At 40.5% G+C, this 19,887-nt stretch overlaps 1 protein-coding gene across 1 annotated transcript; it reads left to right on the plus strand.

The window, feature by feature from the left end:
* Positions 1–1,326: 1,326 nt before the first annotated feature.
* Positions 1,327–11,415, plus strand: CYP8B1 (cytochrome P450 family 8 subfamily B member 1). The gene is made up of 2 exons (XM_075214128.1): positions 1,327–1,423; positions 9,028–11,415. Exon 2 carries the CDS (start codon positions 9,036–9,038, stop codon positions 10,569–10,571), a length of 1,536 nt encoding a protein of 511 aa, XP_075070229.1. The 5' UTR covers positions 1,327–1,423; positions 9,028–9,035; the 3' UTR covers positions 10,572–11,415.
* The last annotated feature ends 8,472 nt before the right edge of the window (positions 11,416–19,887 follow it).

Here is a 19,887-nt window from a genome sequence, read left to right on the forward strand (position 1 = left end):
AACCTTTTTCTCTTTATTTTTGTCACACTATAAATGACCGTTCGGCCGGAGATCGCATTAGTGTGTGAGCTCCAGCATGAACGATTATCGTTCCAAAGCACATGGTATCGTTTCATTTGATCATTTGATTTTTAAACCAAACTAAAAATCTCGTTCAATGATGGAACGATGTTGTGTCAATCCTGCAGTGTGTACGCACTCACGACTGGCAGTGTAGGCAGATCTCCTTAGAGTTTACAATCTTTTCAGCAGATGGTTATGACAGATGAACAGCACAGTTCGACATCATCATCATTTATATATTTCTATAGCGCCACTAATTCCGCAGCGCTGTACAGACAAGCGATGATATCATGAACATTTGCATATGTAGTCACGGGGTTCAATGGAGGACACTTCATCAACCTCAGTGAACAGGCAGCATTGGAGAAAAGGGGCCACAATGGAAGTGCTCCGGACTGCGATGCTAGCCGGTATGGGGTCATTGGAACCAATGTCTTCCATTCCCATCTTTAGATATAACAATGAACAGGTTGTAGGCGCTTGTAAAAGAGTGTAAAGAGAATTTAATAGTAATTAAATGTCATAAACAATATGTTCCGGCCGGAACAACAGCAGCATATATTATTATAAATATAATAAATATACACATATATAGATGGCATGGATAAATAAAAACAATTGCACTTAATGTATCAACTCCAATTGAATTGCACACAGGTTGGTAACTCACTGTGAGAATGAGTATATCACTATTGAAATAATCCAATGTCTGTTTATAAAAATAGGCATATGCAGTGTGATCCCAGGAACAAAACTGGGAACACCTGACGGCTCCCAAATTGCAGAGATGCCACAATGTCCGCAGTGATTCAATAGCAAAAATGCAATGTTCCCCAATAATATCATATAATGGATTGCTACGTTAGAAGTAACAGTAGCAATGTATTAGAGATGTCCAGAGTAACTGATCCAAACAATACAGCCAAAGAGAAGAAAAAAGTCATCTTTACATGCTTTTTCTAGTGTTTTCAAAGATCCCAATTAAATCGTGTATTGACGCAAGTGGGTATGCGGCGTAATATTTATCAATGTGCAAAGAGCCTAACTATCGTGTGTGACAATTATCACTCTGCGCGTTCCACCGAGCAAGCATTCACCTGCCGTGACAATTTTTATTTAATAAATTGCAGCATTAAGGACCCCAATGTGTAAGAAATAAAATCCCTCTATCATGTTCCTGCCTCTTTAAGAAGAATAGTTGTACAACGTTAAATCAACATATAGTACAGAGGAGGAGGAGCAGGCAGGGGCTTGGTCTGTAGATTAACAAGTAACTGGGGCCACTGACAGCCTCAGTCTAGCTGGGAACACGACTGAGAGCCTCAATCTAGCTGGGAACTGTACTGGCAGCTAGTAGCAGGTAACAGATCTCCATGTTCTTGTCTTTATTGCTGTTACTTTGTATCCAATGCTGTCTCTATGTGTGAAACATCTGGCTTTGGGGGCTGCTCAATGATTTCCCAGCAGCCACATTCGTGTTACTTTGTAATCACTGGAGTTTGTGTTTTACATGTCAGTTATGAGTCACAGAATTGCAACAAAGTCACTGTGTGTTCTGAGCTGTACATTGTGCTCTGTACATGAACTTAAAGACACCAGTAGATTGTTTTTCTTGCTGAAATGAAACCAGTCACCTAATAACACTGTATAGTCCATAACCTCAAGATTTCCTCTGTTTGTATTATTTTATTTTTATGCTGCTTATTTGCAATTAATTTGTCTCCTAAACTGTCTAGAGAGCTGAAATCACTTACCAACATGTCCCTTAGTTTCAGATTTATACCAACTAAAGTGGCCAAGCATCAGGAATGAGCTTTCATTGTCTAATACAACTATATAGAAGTTACCAAATATCCCTATTTTTTCAGTACTGACTAACTACACAATAAAATGCCTCTTTATTTTGTATGTTAGATGCAATCTTACCATGTGTTCTAATTCTTTGGGCTATATAGATTAATATCTATTGAAGAGGAGCGTTAACTGTGCAAAAGAACACATTGCATTAAAGATCAGCAAGGAAAACACAATGGGCATTGTGGTGCCCTAAGGTCCGCTAGACAATATTGTTCGGGACATATTTAGTCTCACAGACTTAGCAGCAACGTGGAAATTATTTTAAATATTGATTTTGCTCATTTGTCCAGCAATAAGATTGAGACAGACATTGTAATATTGTAAAGGATCGCTCATTCGCTCCGGTAGCGATAGAAAATCTTTCATACAGAAGATAATTGATAAACAGACCCCCTAAGGCAAATGCATTATGTTTTGTTTTTTTAAATAAGCATCTATTCTCCATAAAGCAATTAACATGCTATAAAACTGGGGTCATCAAACATTCTCACATACGTCCCCATTATTCTCTCTTTATTGTATATCTGCCACACGGCCTTCATTTATAGTATGATAATAATCTGTTTTTTTTGCTATTCACTGTGATAACTTGGGTTAATAGTTCATTGAAGCTGGCAAAAAAAATATTTTAATTTCACTTAGTTTATACGGAACCAATTGCAGCAGGAAAATAAGTAAGAAAAGCAGAAACAGACTATTAGTGCTACATTATCACCTAGTAACAAGGTTGTAGAGTTCCCCACTTCCCAACAGCTGTGCCCTGGGTAATACAGGCTGCATGGGGGGCTATGGATGGGGGTGTCCCCGCACAACCACCTTGTACTACATAGCAATGCAGTTTTAAATTTCGATAAGGAGCCAGTATTGCTCTTTTACACTAAAAGCTAAAGAATATCTATTACTTATTGCGATTTAATATTCATATTTTGAAGGTCCATTTATCCATCTCCTAGAACCATGCAGAAACGTCTGTTTCCGTTTGGTTTAGGTAAAATTAAGTTATGTTGCTATTTAACAATAGCCAACACAGGAGATCTCAGAGATATATCTGGCATTAAGCAAACTACCAAAGCCCCCCTTAATCTCAATGAATAGACCAATATCTACCAAGCTCCGAAAGCTTAACTTTTCTGAGCTTGTGCCCGATGGCTGACGCCATCGTTAGTCATTCTATCTTATAGGGAGATCATCACTGACCGGTAGGCAAATATAGAGTGACTGGGATGGATACTGAATTTAAGAACCATTAGCATCTTTTGGAAGTGGGACTAAGGTGATAAGTATTGTGTGCAGCAAGGTGAGGTCTGGACATGTAATGAGGCAACTGGTCTAAAGAGTGTTTGGAGGTTTGACAAGCAAAATGAACACTACATGTGGCCTCCAGAGGCATTCAACTAAGGACTGATAACAGATGGCAATGATGGGTACTGTAGTTATATTGCAAAATAAGAGACTGTGTTGTAGAGTATATATAATTTTCCAAGGGTAGGTTGAGGTGCAGTACCTTAAAGTACCTCCTCATCTGCTGTGCAATGTGTTTTCTGGCCTTAAGTAGAAAGCAGTCCTTCCTTCCTCACACCAGAGCTCCATGGTTCCTTAGTGGTGAACTTAAAATTCTATATTACAAAAACAGGGGAACCATAAGAAAAATGGGCACACAGAGCAGCCCCCTGGGGCTCAGGAGAAGGAAAGTAGCAGGTGACTGAAATTAGCAATTAGGTGGTAATGTAGCTTTAATTCAAAAACAAGGATATATTTTAGATTCTAGCTGATAAATATGAGGAAATAGTGGGGACTAGGCCCATGGCTGTAGGTGGGATTAGTATTTTCCTGTTTAAACTCAGTGTTCTAAGTAAATATCTGATGAACACAGAGGGGGAGAGGCTTCCAGAAACGAGAGAGTACTGTAGTATGACACTATGAGGGAGTTCCACTGCGTAGAGAACATTTAAACCACAAGTGTTCAATAGAGAGTGTTTAAGAACTATAATGGTTTTATTGCGTAATCCGGCGCAGAAATTCAGGGCAAATGGCATGAGCATAGCCCAGGACACTTGGAATAATTTCAATAATTTGAGGATTTACAACCATTGTCCTGTTTGATATGATTTTTTTTTTCATACCATTACCTGTGTGTATAAGATGCATTAATAATTTGCAAGCTATCACTCTAGAATCCTCTCAGAATGTGATTAGCAGACATCGACATTGGCTGTTGACAGCTCTAATAGATATTTATGTGCTGCAGAGTATCTCACCTAGCTAAGTGGTAAAATCTTCTGCAATAATATTTTTATATTCAAAAGCAAAATCCACCTAGCATAAACATAATATACATGATTTCTTCTTAGCGATACAATAATACCTGCATTTAGTTATACGGGTAATCAGTGGTCAAAGTGGAAGTTTAGAAGTGGCGCTATGGAAACCCCTGCAGATAATTAAAGACACCCTGCGATTTGTAAATACTGCGTGGATTCTGCTGCACCCCAAATCTGCACCCGTCTGTATTTTTATGCATCGTCTCTGATCTACTGATGCAGGACGAGGACTAAATAATTTGCGTGGGATAGATTTTTTGATGGATGGATTTAAAAGTAAACAAAGTGAGGTGCTGTCTATGAGCACAAAAGGTTAAAACAAATACATTTAACATTAAATAGATACAAAAAATGAAACAAATTACAGGGAGGATACGCTTGTCTTTTGTCTTGTCTTAGAACATTGTACTATAATTTTAAGCTGCAAACATGATATAAATATTTTATTATTACCATTTAATTATATATCGCCACTAATTGCGCAGGGCTGTACAGAGAACTCACTCACATCAGTCCCTGCCCCATTGGAGCTTACAGTCTAAATTCCCTAACATACACACAGACACACACACAGACTAGGGTCAATTTTGTTAGCAGCCAATTAACTTACCAGTATGTTTTTGGAGAGTGGGAGGAAACCAGAGCACCCAGAGGAAACCCACGCAAACACGGTGAGAACATACAAACTCCTCACAGATAAGGGCATGGTCGGGATTTGAACTCATGAGCTCAGTGCTTTAAGGCAGAAGTGCTAACCACTGAGTCATCGTGCTAAGAGGCTAGAACTCAGCAAAATAATGAATCTGTTATTAATTGAGCAAGAAATTAGTCTTTGGTAATAGCATGAGAGGAGTAGAGGAAAAACTGAAGCCTGGTTAGAGCGTTTCTCCATATGACTGTTGTTGGAAATTCCTGTAGAGAACGGATTTCCTTACATTCCCTGATATACATTTCTCTTTCATTCCTAAGGATAATTGAGGGAGATTTCTTCCTGTCTGCACCAGGAGAATATCTTCCTCTGCACGAATAGTGCAGAGAGAGATATTCAGAGGGAGTTTGATGCTTTCTTAATCTATGCAATAATGCAAATACAATAGGAGAATTTAATAATACAATTATGCAGGAAGGGAGGGTTTAATAAAGGGGCACACAGGGAAATTGCCTTGGACCTACCAGAACAGGGGGGCCACTATTACCCTTCCTAGTAATGGAATCTGAGGAGCCTGATTTAGAGATTCATTTATGGAACATAAAGATGCATCTCAGTGGAAAATTGGTGCACTGTGCATTTTGCACTGGCCCCTTGTGATTGGGAAGGCAGATAAGGGGGATTGGGGTTCCTACCTTGCTTCTGGAAAACGTTAGGAGAATGTCAGTGACACCACAAGTAGAAAGCAGCGGTAACCTGCGCTTGCATTTGCACTTTACTCACACAACTAAATAAAACAGCCACTTCCAAAAGGCGTCGCTGTGCTGCAAGTACCCTGATCGCAGGTGCAAAGTGGGAGTCATTGGAACCTATAGTTTCCACCCCAATAACTCTTTACGTGCGTTAACTAGCTGATGCCAATGCGAAAGGCGATTAGGGGGAAAATAACAATGTCTCTCATTTAAAACCTACAGTGTATCATCAAATCAATATTGAGTGAATTAAATAACACATTTAAAGAACAAATAACAACTGTCAAACATGAGTTTAATGTTGTAGGAATCTGAGAAAATGTTAATACAAACGTAGAGTAATACTGAGATTGAATCATGTGAAACAATCACTGCAGCCTATGGACAGCTCAGCAAATGTGAAATAAAATCTGAAGGAAATGTAGTGGGTAAGATGCTTTGTGTGCTGGAAACTCGCTGTCTAAAGATCACATGACACACACCATAACTATTGTGAAGGGTCCAATCTGTTCTAGAAGGGGGAGGAGGGGGGAGCACTGTGCCGCCTTTAACAACTAAAACAGTAGATTACAGCTTAAAATTCGGCTCATTCTTTCAAACTGCTCAACTTGCGGAAACAGAAACAGGGAATGTACAGTACAGAATACTATAAATAAAGCATTTACTGTATACTACAGTATCAACATTTACTGTATACTACAGTATCAACACTCTGCAACTCTATGGGCTGTTTTTCTGTCAATAAGGCTCATTTTTTTATCTGTGTTATTGACCTAATTTCCAAAAAAAAATATCACCAGGATAAGTGAGTGATACTCCACTGTCCCCGGGATACTAGCTGAAAGCGATAAAATGTTAAATTACAGCATCGCCAGTCCCAGTCCAGAGACGGCGAAAATAGAAATGGAATTGCGTCAGTACAAGTACCGCCTGGGTTACTAGTTAGATAGACTTCCCCATGCAAAGGTATCAAACCGCCAGAGCAGTTTTCTCCGGCTCGATCAGGGTTATTGCCAGCGGTAGCCCTTTCGTCTATTGGGTAAACTTGATATTATAATTTTAAGACAAAGACAGGTGAACGGAAAAAAACCCTTATGATGATGCAAATCCCCGCTTTGCCAGCAAGAGGGATTTTGGCACATTGATACAATAGCCCCAAAGCATACAACAAATGCCACATTAGGGTGGCTTAAACACAAAATCAGTGCCGTGGATCGGACCAGTCAAAGTCCAGACATTAAACGGGTCCCCATCCAACCTGGGGGAACTAGAGCTATATTGCAAAGAAGAAGGTCAAACAGATGTACAAAGCTGGAAGAGACCCAAATAGACTCACAAATATCATTGTGGCTAAAGGTGTTTGTACCAAATATCATCCCCCCCAATATTTCATATCCATGACTCAGAACACGGGTCATGATGGGGCTTGGTCATACCCATGGGGGCATTCTTAGCTTCGTTTGAAGAGCTAGTTTGTCCTGTATCCACCACATCTGCTATGCAGTGGATGGGATATACCTCTCAACTTAACCACTCGCTGGACAAACATGTCCACAGGTGAGACAAAGCTACAAATCCCTAAAATTAGGACTCTTCTACCTAACTCGGGACATTCGAGGTATGTAATATTAAAATAAGGAGGGTGAATACTTGTGTAATAAATTAGGGGCACATTTATCAATATTCACATAAAGTGAAAAGTAGTTTTCAATCCTTATCGCAATGATAAGGATTGAACTACTTCTCACATTTATGTACAGCCCTGCACAGAAACAGCAGTTCCGAAAAACTGCTGTTTCAGTGATGAAAAAAATCATACTTACCCCCCTCTTCGGAAGCGCTGTCTTCGGGTCTTCTCTTCACTCTTCAATTGCGCATGTCCAGTTCCAAGAACTGTACATGGGCACACAGATCCCCTCTCTGTCTCTGCAACGATAGTTGCAGAGAGAGCGCACTGAGTGACAGGGAGGGATCATGTGATCCCTCCACACATGCGCTGTCCAGCTCTGCTCTTCGGAGCAGAGCTGACAGCATTAGATTTCTTCAATTCCGATGATGTACGCCAGCTTCAGCTGGTACATTAACATGACAAGTTCCCGAAAAAAAAATTTTTTCGGGACTTGTTAGATTGCGGCCAGGAGCAGTCACCATTCTGTTGAATGGTGACTGCTCCCAAAAACGAAGAGGAGTGCAAAGCAGCAGATATCCATGATATCTGCTGCGATGCACCCTTAATCAATTTGCGGAGGACACCTTAATGACCCATTAAAAGCACTATCGTGCTTTGTTAAATATGCCCCAAAGACAGGTGAACGGAAAAAAAAACTCTTTTTCGATGATGCAAATACCCGTTTTGCCGGCAAGAGGGATTTTGGCACATTGATACAATAGCCCCAAAGCATACAACAAATGCCACATTAGGGTGGCTTAAGCACAAAATCAGTGCCGTGGATCGGACCAGTCAAAGTCCAGACATTAAACGGGTCCCCATCCAACCTGGGGGAACTAGAGCTATATTGCAAAGAAGAAGGTCAAACAGATGTACAAAGCTGGAAGAGACCCAAATAGACTCACAAATATCATTGTGGCTAAAGGTGTTTGCACCAAATATCATCCCCCCCAATATTTCAGATCCATGACTCAGAACACGGGTCATGATGGGGCTTGGTCATACCCATGGGGGCATTCTTAGCTTCGTTTGAAGAGCTAGTTTGTCCTGTATCCACCACATCTGCTATGCAGTGGATGGGATATACCTCTCAACTTAACCACTCGCTGGACAAACATGTCCACAGGTGAGACAAAGCTACAAATCCCTAAAATTGGGACTCTTCTACCTAACTCGGGACATTCGAGGTATGTAATATTAAAATAAGGAGGGTGAATACTTATGTAATAAATTAGGATCTTATTTTTATGATTTTTTTTATGTGAAATTATATTATATTTTATGTTGAACAGTGTTTAGAATTCCCAAATTAATCTATTAATCCATTATGATTTCAAGATTTAAGAAAATAAAATGTGCAAAAATGCCAAAATGGGTGAATGCTTTTTATAACCATTGTATGTGTTGATCTGGGTTATAATTGTTGTGTATTTGATTTTCATTTTTTTTGTTTTTGGATTGGAAACATTCTTCTTCAATAAATCTTATAGAACAAGGTCCACAAAGAACGGAGAGGAAAAATTGCATCCAATATGCAGAATAACAGGACTTGTACTAGGCATTTGGTAAAATATGAAAAATAAAGATGTTTACAGGAACTAAAACTAAAATTGAATGTATAATGCTTACAATATAAGTATATTTGTTCTTTATTCATTTACTGCTGCTTTAAATTTTTCATCATGTAAACTATTTGCTTTTTGTTTTGCTTTTTAGCATCCAAGATGGGTCTGTTGCTCCCGATCCTTTTGGCTGTGCTGGTTGCTATTCTTGGAGGCCTCTACATGTTAGGGATGTTCCGGAAGAGGAGACCGAATGAGCCTCCGCTAGACAAAGGCACCATTCCGTGGTTGGGTTACGCTCTCGACTTCAGGAAAAGCACCGCAGCTTTTTTGCAGAGGATGCAAAAAAAACACGGAGACATTTTCACGGTTCAGATTGCCGGCTATTACTTCACGTTTGTAACAGACCCACTTTCATTTGGACCCATCGTGAAGGAAGCCAGGACGAAGCTGGACTTCGAACAGTTTGCCATGGAGTTGGTGGCCAGAGTCTTTGGCTACCACTCTGGACCCAATGACCACAAGATGCTTGAGAAAGCAAGTACTAAACATCTCATGGGCGATGGTCTAGTGGTCATGACACAAGCTATGATGGAGAACCTCCAAAACTTGATGCTTCACAACATCGGCTCTGCGGATGGCGACAGAAAATGGAAGCAAGATGGACTATTCAACTACAGCTACAATATAGTTTTCCGAGCCGGTTATCTTGCTTTATTTGGGAACGAGCCAGCTAAAAGCCAGGGAAGCGTAGAAAAGGCCAAGAAACATGATCGGGACAGCTCAGACGAGTTGTTTACCGAGTTCAGAAAGTATGATCGTCTTTTCCCACGTCTGGCATATGCCGTGCTGCCACCAAAAGACAAGTTGGAAGCCGAGAGACTGAAAAGAATGTTCTGGAATATCCTATCTATAAAGAAAACCATGACGAAAGAAAATATTAGTGGATGGATCACAGACCAGTTTCAATACAGAGCAGAAAACGGGATGCCAGAACATATGCAAGATAGATTCATGTTTTTGCTTCTGTGGGCCTCGCAAGGTAATACCGGGCCAGCTTGCTTCTGGCTTCTTCTCTACCTAATGAAGAATCCTGAAGCTATGGAAGCTGTCAATGAAGAAGTAAAAAAGGTTCTTAAAGAAACGGGACAAGAATTAAAACCAGGAGGCCCTCCCATCAATCTCACCAGAGACATGCTACTTAAGACTCCCGTTCTGGACAGTACGGTAGAAGAGACCTTGCGGTTGACGGCTGCTCCCGTCCTGATTAGAGCAGTAAAGGAGAACATGAGCCTCAAGATGTCGAGTGGGAAAGAATTTACTATTCGGAAAGGAGACAGGGTGGCCCTTTTCCCGTATACAGCAGTTCAAATGGATCCGGAGGTTCATCCAGAGCCAGAAACATTCAAGTACAACCGCTTCCTAAACGAGGATGGCACCAAAAAGACTGATTTCTTCAAGAACGGGAAACGACTCAAGTTCTTCACAATGCCGTGGGGCGCAGGAACCACCATTTGTCCCGGTCGTTTCTTTGCCATCAATGAACTGAAACAGTTTGTGTTTCTTATGCTGACATATTTCGAGTTTGAGCTTGTGAATCCCAAAGAAGAGATTCCAGGCATCGACGCCAATCGGTGGGGTTTCGGCTCCATGCAACCTACTCATGACATCCAGTTCAAGTACCGATTACGCTACTAGCTGCAAAAAAATGCACCATCCTGTTTGACTTCTCTAAAGACCGTCAACCTTTGGACAGGAACTGAGAACATAGATGTGTTTTGCAGTCTGCCATGTGAATTAAGACGAGTTTGTTGGAGGAACTGTAGAGCCACTATGAACGTGGGAGTAAATCACCACAAACAGAATCTCAAAGTATTCAAAACCAAAGCATGCTGTAAAATATGAATTTATCTGGATGATATATGACTTTAACGGTGAACATGACTTTATTTTGTACTCCAACAAATAGGTGACGTTAATTATTCACAAGAACCCATACAATTAAGGGAAATATTTATGTTTTATAAAATTGAGCATAAATTGATTGAAATTGTTATAGGTAAAATACCAGTTGATACTTATGGCTTCCCTTCGTGCATGACCCTTTTCAGTATGTTGCCTTATACTTTTCAACCTGTAGGTGACACTGTTGTTCCTGCTGTCCATAATGAGGTTTAGTCGTTGACGAAAGTTTCTCTAAAACTCGCAAAATGTTTAAAGTAACAGCATCACAACAAAACATTAGAAGCAAATATAGTTCTGATTATGTTTAATCATATAAAATTGAAGTTCGACTAGTAAATCGTACATCACACGTTACAATGTATTTTTTAAAATGTATTAATATGACTTTAAGTAACCAAGTTTATTATGGAGTACATAATTGTTGTATGCGCACATTTTCTTTTTAACAAGTCCTTGTATACAATGCTCTGCGCTGACAACAACATAGAGCACCCCCAGAGGCAGTGTAAAGTACTGCACCACGTGTAACTTTTTCAGAAACAATATGTAATAAACGTGTAGTCCCTTGTAAAAATAATGTGTTTTTCTTTAATAGAAATCACTCTGGTTACCTGTAAGAAGACACAGTTTTTTGTTAATTCTCTTCCCTTTGAGTTGGGGTTCAAGTTGATATTAATTATTTACAGTTGCTCACTGTCATGTGATTACCATGGTGAACATAGCAACACGATGTAGTGAACAGAGAGGCTTTGGAACACCCCTCTTCTCTGTAGACACTCCTTCCTCTGCCATCACATGACTACAAGGAGCTTCATGACTGACTGGCTTACATTTTATCTTAGAGTGAGTGAAATTCTGTGTACAAAGCGTATATAATCATTCATATCAGTCCCTGCTCCATTGAAGCTTGTAGTCTAATTCCCCACCACACACATATATTATATTAGGGCCCATTTTGTCAGAAGCCAAATAATCCCCCAGTATGTTTTTGGACTATGGGAGAAAAGCAGAGCACTCTGAAGAAACCAAGGGACAAAGAGCGAGACCATACAAACTGTATACACAGACAATAGTCTGATTGGAATTGAACCCACGACCACAGAGCTGTGACGCAGCAATGCTAACCACTGTGCCACAATGCTGACCGGTATAATGATAATGATATAATGAGGATTATACCCCACACCAGACATCTCCTTCTAAAATAATGTAGAAATGTAATAACATTGTTGTGACAGGATGGACCGCCTATGCCACCCTGTTTGTTGTTGCTGGAAACCGGCTGGGATTACTTTGCCACCGTTCCCTTACGTAATCCCAAATGCGCCCTCTTGCTGCAGTAGGAGGGGCTTACAATGCTGCCACCACTGAGCTCCTTTATGGCGCTCAGAACCACGTTCCTTCTGGGTAACTGTCACTGCTAGTGTACACCAGTGCTGGTACACTTAGTCTGGTAACTCCGTATCTCTTACTATGGATCAGGGTTGCTGTAGATGGATCCCCCCTGGCCTATCACACTGACCAGAGCTGCAGGGTAGCGGCAGAGCGGTGGTACTGGAGAGCTGGGTCCAACCTCAGGAACAGCCGGTGAATGGATTAGATTTAGGGTCTAATCTGCAGGTCACAGGATTACAGCAATATTGAAGAAGTTGTCAAGCAGGGTCTTGAAGCAAATAGTGATGTTTTATTTCGCTCAGGTGCCCTGACAAGGACATTTCCACTGATTAAAGCTATAAGTGGTGAGGTCAGATGAAACATCAGAATTATACATTTCAGCGTACAGGACAGTGCTTTTTATACAGATTTGGACACAGGCTATTTTTAGAATCAGGACGTAACCTGTTTGCCAAAACATAGATTTACATGCATTGCAAAGCTAACAACATTTACACTTATCTGTGATATCTTACAAATTCAGTGATGTCCTACATCTTGTTTTTAGACACAAGAAATCTAGTAGCAAGGTCTTAATTAACCCTTCCTGTCTTCAAAAGGCCTCACACATCAAAAGGCCTGATTAACATATGGGCCTTTCTTCAGACAGCTCAGAATACACATTCACACAAAACGCCACAAACCCCAAACAAGCCATTTGCCCACATCACAATACACAAAAGGCTTCCATCCACAAAGGCTTTTGTATCAGATATATACCTTAAGAAACAATACATTTCCTATAGCAAGGCTAAAAAAGGAAAAAATTTCTTCCTCTGGTCTCAGAAATTAAAGATTTCCCTTATCAAAATATACACAATATCAAAAATAAGTGCGTGTGCAATTATATAAATGAGCGCCCTTCGCTATTTCCTTTAAATAGATTTATACCATAAGTTATTTATACGTGATCCAGTCACAATTGTTAAATAAGACATTAACCAACCAATCGGCTGTTGGTACAAAATAGTGTTCCCCGAACCTGACAATTCTCTCACTGAAGTAACCTGAGTCACACTTGGAACGAGCAAAGTATAAATCAGTTTGGGGCTGAATGGTCTGGACAAGGTAACGTACGGTAGATTTCTTTATTACAGCCTCTGTTCGGGGCATGATGCTGCCATCACAGTGTGATGCCGGCATATTTAGAGGGCAGTTACAGGGCCTGATACACGCCCAATAAAAACAATTGTGCAAAAGATGCAGATATTAGAAGAAGAAATCTTCAGCACCACTGATGAGCACCACATCCCTTCCCTTGAATATTTATTATCTGATCAGGGGTGTAACCTGTAGTGGCAGGGACCCATAGCATTTTTTTTTCGGGGGGAGAGGGAGTGGGAAGACCTGGCTATGCTTTTCCATCCCCCCAGGAGGCCAAAAACGGGGCTTCACTACACATATTCCGGCTACTGGGCCAACGGAGCCGATGGAGAAGTAATAATGAAGCAATTCACCATAAGTCTCGTCATAGAGGCTCCTGCCACGAGGAAGTGGGCAAGATGCAGGAGAATGGGCTGCTCTCCTGGGAGTCCGGGAGACCTACCTGGAATTCGACAGTCTCCCGAACAGTCCGGGAGAGTGGCCAAGTATGCTCTACTCTCTGAGAATTACTAAGGAAAAGGGCCCTGCTCACAACCCTACAATCTATAGTATTGAATACCACCCCCCCCCCCCCCCCATCCCATTGAAAATACTGGCACCATGTTACTGAGGAACCTGTATGAGGGATTTTAACTAAAAACACTATAGATTATTCTGCTCCTCCTGCTTCCTCTCCTGCACGTCTATGTGAGACTTGACGAATGAATACAATAGGGACTCTAAACATGGGGTGAGGAACAAGTCATAGTTCTGAATTATCAAGTCTTGGAGACAAAAGTAAATATTTGGGAAATACGGTCTCCTGTCACCTCATTCCCCATTCTCTTTGAACCCTGCCATTGTCATGTGACAGGGTAAATTATACACCCATACACTGATGACAAAGTTTACCTGTTCCCTACACATAGTGAGTCAGCCCATGTTTGGTCTGAACCAATAATCATACATTCATTCAGTGCAGCCAATCATTTCACTAGGACCCAGTGACATCACTGGGCAATTTTGAGTTAATAAGCTGAATATTGACTCAGCAACAGAAGGCCTGAGTCAGAGTGGGACGCCTGTGTACATGTAAGTTGTGACTGAAAAAGTCGCACACAGTGTTTGTGTACGTACAACGTATCAGAAGCTGGAGATGCGTCTAGGTCTGAATGAGCAACAGATGCGTCCGCCTGATAGTAGACACATCTAACTTACTAATATCATCATCATCAACATTTATTTATATAGCGCCAGCAGATTCCGTAGCACTGTACAATTGGGAACAAACAACAATAAGACAATACTGGGTAATACATACAGACAGAGAGGTAAGAGGGCCCTGCTCACAAGCTTACAATCTATGGGACAAATATTTCCAAAAACATTTTATATTATATGCTACAAACACAATTGCATCATATAAACTAAAATAACCTAGCTAAAAAAGCAGGGGCAAATCCCCCACATGTGTACAATAAATATATATTTTTTTTAATCTTTGCTACAACACCGTACTTACCTACTTTTGTCTGGCTCCTTCCAGAAGATCACCGAAGAGGGAGGGGGGCGTGTCTTCGCGAATCACATCATTCTGGTCCCACCCTCAGTATGCCTGTGTTGGGTATTATTACAGTAGTAAAATGACCCAAAGCAGGCATTACCTCACTGGGGATGGGGCCAAAATGTCGCAATTCGTTAAGCCCCATCCCCTTCGCCCATACACCCCTCTATGCTGGCTTTGAAGTAGGCAGATGAGGGAGAATTGCCAGCTCTCCCGGGATTCTAGGAGCCCTATCCGGAATTCAGAAGTCTCCCGGACATTCCAGGAGAGTTGGCATGTATGTAGAACACGCTCTGCAAATCCTAATCTATGATCAAGCGACTACAAAAGTCTCAATAAGCGACTGCAAATCATTTGCAAACCTCTAATTACAAGCGGTTCGCTAGTTCATCATCATCATCCGCTATATACACCTGCCGTGACCACCCAGCTGTAGCTGTGATTATGGGCCTGATTCATTAAGAAAAGTAAAGCAAAAACTTAGTAACTTTGAACCTTGGCAAAGCTATGTTGCAACGGAAAATTAGTTAATCATTTTGCACATAAGATAAATACTGGCTGTTTTTCATGTAGGACACAAATACTTTATAGCGTTATTTTTACACTGACATTTAAAGTTGATCTAGGACATGTCCTACCCCAACTATAAATCTGTCCCCACATTTTAAATTTACCTCCCCCTCCAATGCAACATGGTTTGCTGTCCTTAATGACTCGTGTCCCTAGTATTTAACTTATGTGCAAAATAATAAACTAATTTGCACCCCTTACACTGTAACATGGTTTGTCCTTGTATGTTTGTGATAATAACTATTTCTGAATATGCTGTATCTTTGCTATGTGCAGTCAGCAGAAACTCTTCTCTGTTATACGACACTTTTGTGATCCACGTTACAATCTGCGTTAGTCTTTCACCTTCCAGGAATTATGTCAGGATTTGTGACCTGTAGTAACTCTGCATTGGTGTAATCTGCAGATACCTGTGTTTGGGTAAATACACAGTTACCAGGGTCAGGCTTTATCTATGGAGTGGATTCAAAATAATTATAACATACTCACATCTCGTGCTAAAGGTCACACTGCTGCAATCACAGGAAAGATGTGTATCTCAGCGCTATCCTGTGTAATACGACACAATATATATATATAAACCTCTAGTACCACTGAGCATTGATCTATATATACACACTGCGAATGTTAGCCAGTTTACAGAACGTGAGAAGTGGTACTGGGTAGTTGTCCATATAAATATAATTAGAACAGATACAGAGAATTACTTCTAGCATACAGAACAAGAAGTGATACTGTGCATATGACCATACATATAGAATAAGAAGACACTGAGGGTCTGATTCAATAACAAACACACATACATCAGGTATACGCACGTCTGTATTCAACAAGGAGCAGATGTAAAGATACGTCTGGTGGTGAATATGGGTCTAGGTCCACTCTAACAGACAATAGACATAAATTAATTTACAGGACACAGTATACAAAGCAAGTAGAATGGGCAGTGGGGTAGCACAGTGATTAGTATTGCTGGCTGACAGTGCTGGGGTCATTGGTTTAATTCCAAACAAGGCTCTGTGTGCAGTTTGTATGTTCTCTCCGTGTCGTCTGTTGGTTTCGACTGATAAAGATGGACGTGCACTTAAATCCCATCTGGTACCATTGTCCCATGTTGGGAGGGACTCAAGCACCGGGTATCTGCCAGTATAATCAGCTGACCTTGTAGTTACATTAAAACCTGACGATCCCACATTAAAGGTGCCCAAACATGCCAATATTTTCTCTCTTGACGCAACTGTCCAATGAGATCTGGCAATTATCATTATTTTGCGCACAAATATCTTAATTGAAAAATGTGTCCAGAAATATAAATATCTGAGGTTTAAAGTTTTGATTACCCCAGTACTTATGATTTTTTATATTTAATGGGAAATTGTATGTATGTACAATGAAACGATAGCTGGCACAGAGACTGGCATTTCTCTGGTCTCCTCCCAATGTCCAAAGACAGACTGGTAGGTTTTTTGGCTAAACTGGGTCTGGTCTAAGTGCGTTTGTGTGCCTGGGGTAGGTAAAATAGATTGCAAGCTCCATTAGGCCAGGGATATATGTGTCTGGATAAAGATCTATTGTTGCGTTATAAGTTGATGCTATATAAATAAAGGATAATAATAAATAAAAGACAATAATATTTCTATGATTATTTCTCATTGTGAGCCATAAACCTTAAATTCCATATAAAAATCAGCAGACACAGAGGAACTTGGCGCTTATCAGACTTGCTCTGCAGAAATAGGATGGTTGAGCGAGTATTGGTTGATTCATACATAGGGGCGGGGTCAGTGATGTCACAGTTGCTGAGATTACTGCAATCTTTTTGGCCTGTATCAGATGCCAACAGGACATTATCCTTCAGCTTTCTGTAATGGAGTGGGGAGAGCTAATACTTTTTGACAGAACATGGAAAGACCGTCCATTGTATATAGTAATTTTGGTAACCCCAGAGGACTATTATCTGTCTGGATCCAGAATAAGTTTATGGTACAGCATTAAGATTTAAATTTAAAATTGTGTTGTTGCTTTTTTCAAAAATAAATGTTATTATTTCGGGTGAGCACAACACAAAAGAAAATTACAGTAACTGGTTGTAAACAATAGGTTGGTTATGGTAAGATGTGCAGATCTGAGGGGCGGAGAGAGGGTGGAGTAGATGCTCTGGGTGCCAGCAGTAGAGGTGGGCACCTACAGACTGCGCTTGGGGCCACCCCTATTACTGGTTGCATGCTGCCACACATAGAGGCACCCGCTGACCTCTACTCCTTAACTGCATCAAAACAAGGTAAGAAGAAAATGATAAAGTCAGGATATAAAGACTGAGACAGAGCTTGTCAGACCATGGTCCGGACACAGGTAAGGATTATATTTCCCTTCCTCAGACTAACGCATTTCACCTTCATCTTTAGCAACTTGCAGTTGTAAGTGTCTAAATTGATGTTTTAATAAATGGAGTTACGCCAGATATATTCTCTCCTATTTGTCTTTATATTTATATTTAACGGAGAGATATCTGTATAAATCCAACATGAGATAAAGGAGCCAAGTGCACGTCCTATTGGGAGATTTTCTACATATAGAAAACAGCTTAAACCCCTGATTGGAAACTGAACCCATATCTGATCCAGTGCTGGGAAGGACGATTTTATTGGTTTTATCAGGAGTTTATTTCAAACTTCTTTCTTGTGAGTATTCCCACAACAGCGGATATTTGCAGGGTATTTCCTATGTCTCTGGTTTAGAATGTTACATGTGGTGTTATTTTCAGAAGTGTAATTTAATATATCCAACGGATTTTCACTATTAGTTTCCTCCTTTTTATCCCTTGTTCTATATGAAATACATCGGTGGGAAGAAAACCTTTGAGAACGCAGAAATATGTACATTAATTCTATGTGAGACAATGTCTAACCACAAATCTGATTACATCAGACACACAGACATTGTCAGGTGGGCCATTAATACCCCCCCCCTTTATTTAGTGAGCACATTCATAAGGGGGAGTGAGAATTTAAAGAGGACTTACAAATATATGCACATTAAGATCATTGAAGGAATCTATTGGACTTTTTATAAAAGTTATTATATGCTGTTTTATTTATTTTTAAGCATTTTTTTTAAGTCTTTATTCTTTTTTATTTTAGGATTGTTTATACTGCAGTTAGGTGTGAGTGACTGTGATAGGATTGTGTGCGGGCAGCATTCTTGCACCATTCATAGTGTATATATTAATTTTTGATTTATATGTGGATTAAGCCTTTTGAGACGTAACATTTCTCCTCTACATTCCATGAGATTATGTTGACAGTTGGTGATGTGTCTCCTCCATCTCCAGGGTTTAATGATGTACTGGTGGATGGAGCGAATTCAAGACATGTTGTGATCCGGTTGAGTTGCAGTTTAAATGCAGTTGGGTGGGACGTCCCTACGTCCAGCAAGCGGAGTGAAGTAGTCCCACTGTCGCTTGGATCTGCAGTAGTAGACAAGCAAGCCAATAACAAACAACTCAACTGGATTATTCACATCATAGCCAAAGATGCCCAGATTTAGGAATCCATGCTTGAAAAATTATCTATAATTTCTAATAGTGGGGTATTATCTCTCAATGCAATAAATTCAGACATGTTTCAGCCAATATATTTAGGTTATATTAAAGTGTCTGTTAGCGCCTTCCGGATTTCCGAAGATGAACACTTTGTCCATCTTCTATGATTTGTAATTTGTCGGGATAAGGGAGGGAGAACCTTATTTTGCTTTTCAAATGTTTGCAGATCACGCTGAATTCCGTGCGCTTGTTGGCAACCTGGTGTGAGAAGTCTCAGAAAATAAGTAGCTTTTCCCCTTTGTATTTTAGCTCAGTGACTTTTCTGTAGTAGTCAAATATTTAGACTTTATCTGCAAAGTTCGTAATCCTCATGATCCAAATGGAATCCCTTGTCTGTCTGGGCCGAGCCTGTGTGCCCTTTCAATGAGTAAGTGTCTGTCTTTCATGTCTATGGCCAGCTGGTGGGGGGAGCCCACGGGAGAGCAGAGATGTTAATCAGGGACCTTGTATCCCTACTATTCTTAGGTTGTTTCCCCTGCTTTGATTTTCCAAGTCATCCACTTTATGTGCTAGAGAATTGACCAGTACGGATTGGGCAGCACAGTGGCTCAGTGGTTAGCACTTCTGCCTCACAGCACTGGGGCCATGAGTTCAATTCCCGATCATGGCCTTATCTGTGTGGAGTTTGTATGTTCTCCCCGTGTTTGCACAGGTTTCCTGCGGGTGCTCCGGTTTCCTCCCTCACTCCAAAAACATACTGGTAGGTTAACTGGCTGCAAACAAATTGATCTTAGTCTGTGTGTGTGTATGTTAGGGAATTTAGACTGTAAGCTCCAATGGGGCAGGGACTGATGTGA

The sequence above is a fragment of the Mixophyes fleayi genome, chromosome 5 (genome assembly GCF_038048845.1).
Source record: "Mixophyes fleayi isolate aMixFle1 chromosome 5, aMixFle1.hap1, whole genome shotgun sequence".
NCBI classification, from domain to species: Eukaryota; Metazoa; Chordata; class Amphibia; order Anura; family Limnodynastidae; genus Mixophyes; species Mixophyes fleayi.

Bases quoted from the DNA above. Each gene is read 5' to 3' on its own strand.
- CYP8B1 (XM_075214128.1), top strand. From the start codon at position 9,036: ATGGGTCTGTTGCTCCCGATCCTTTTGGCTGTGCTGGTTGCTATTCTT.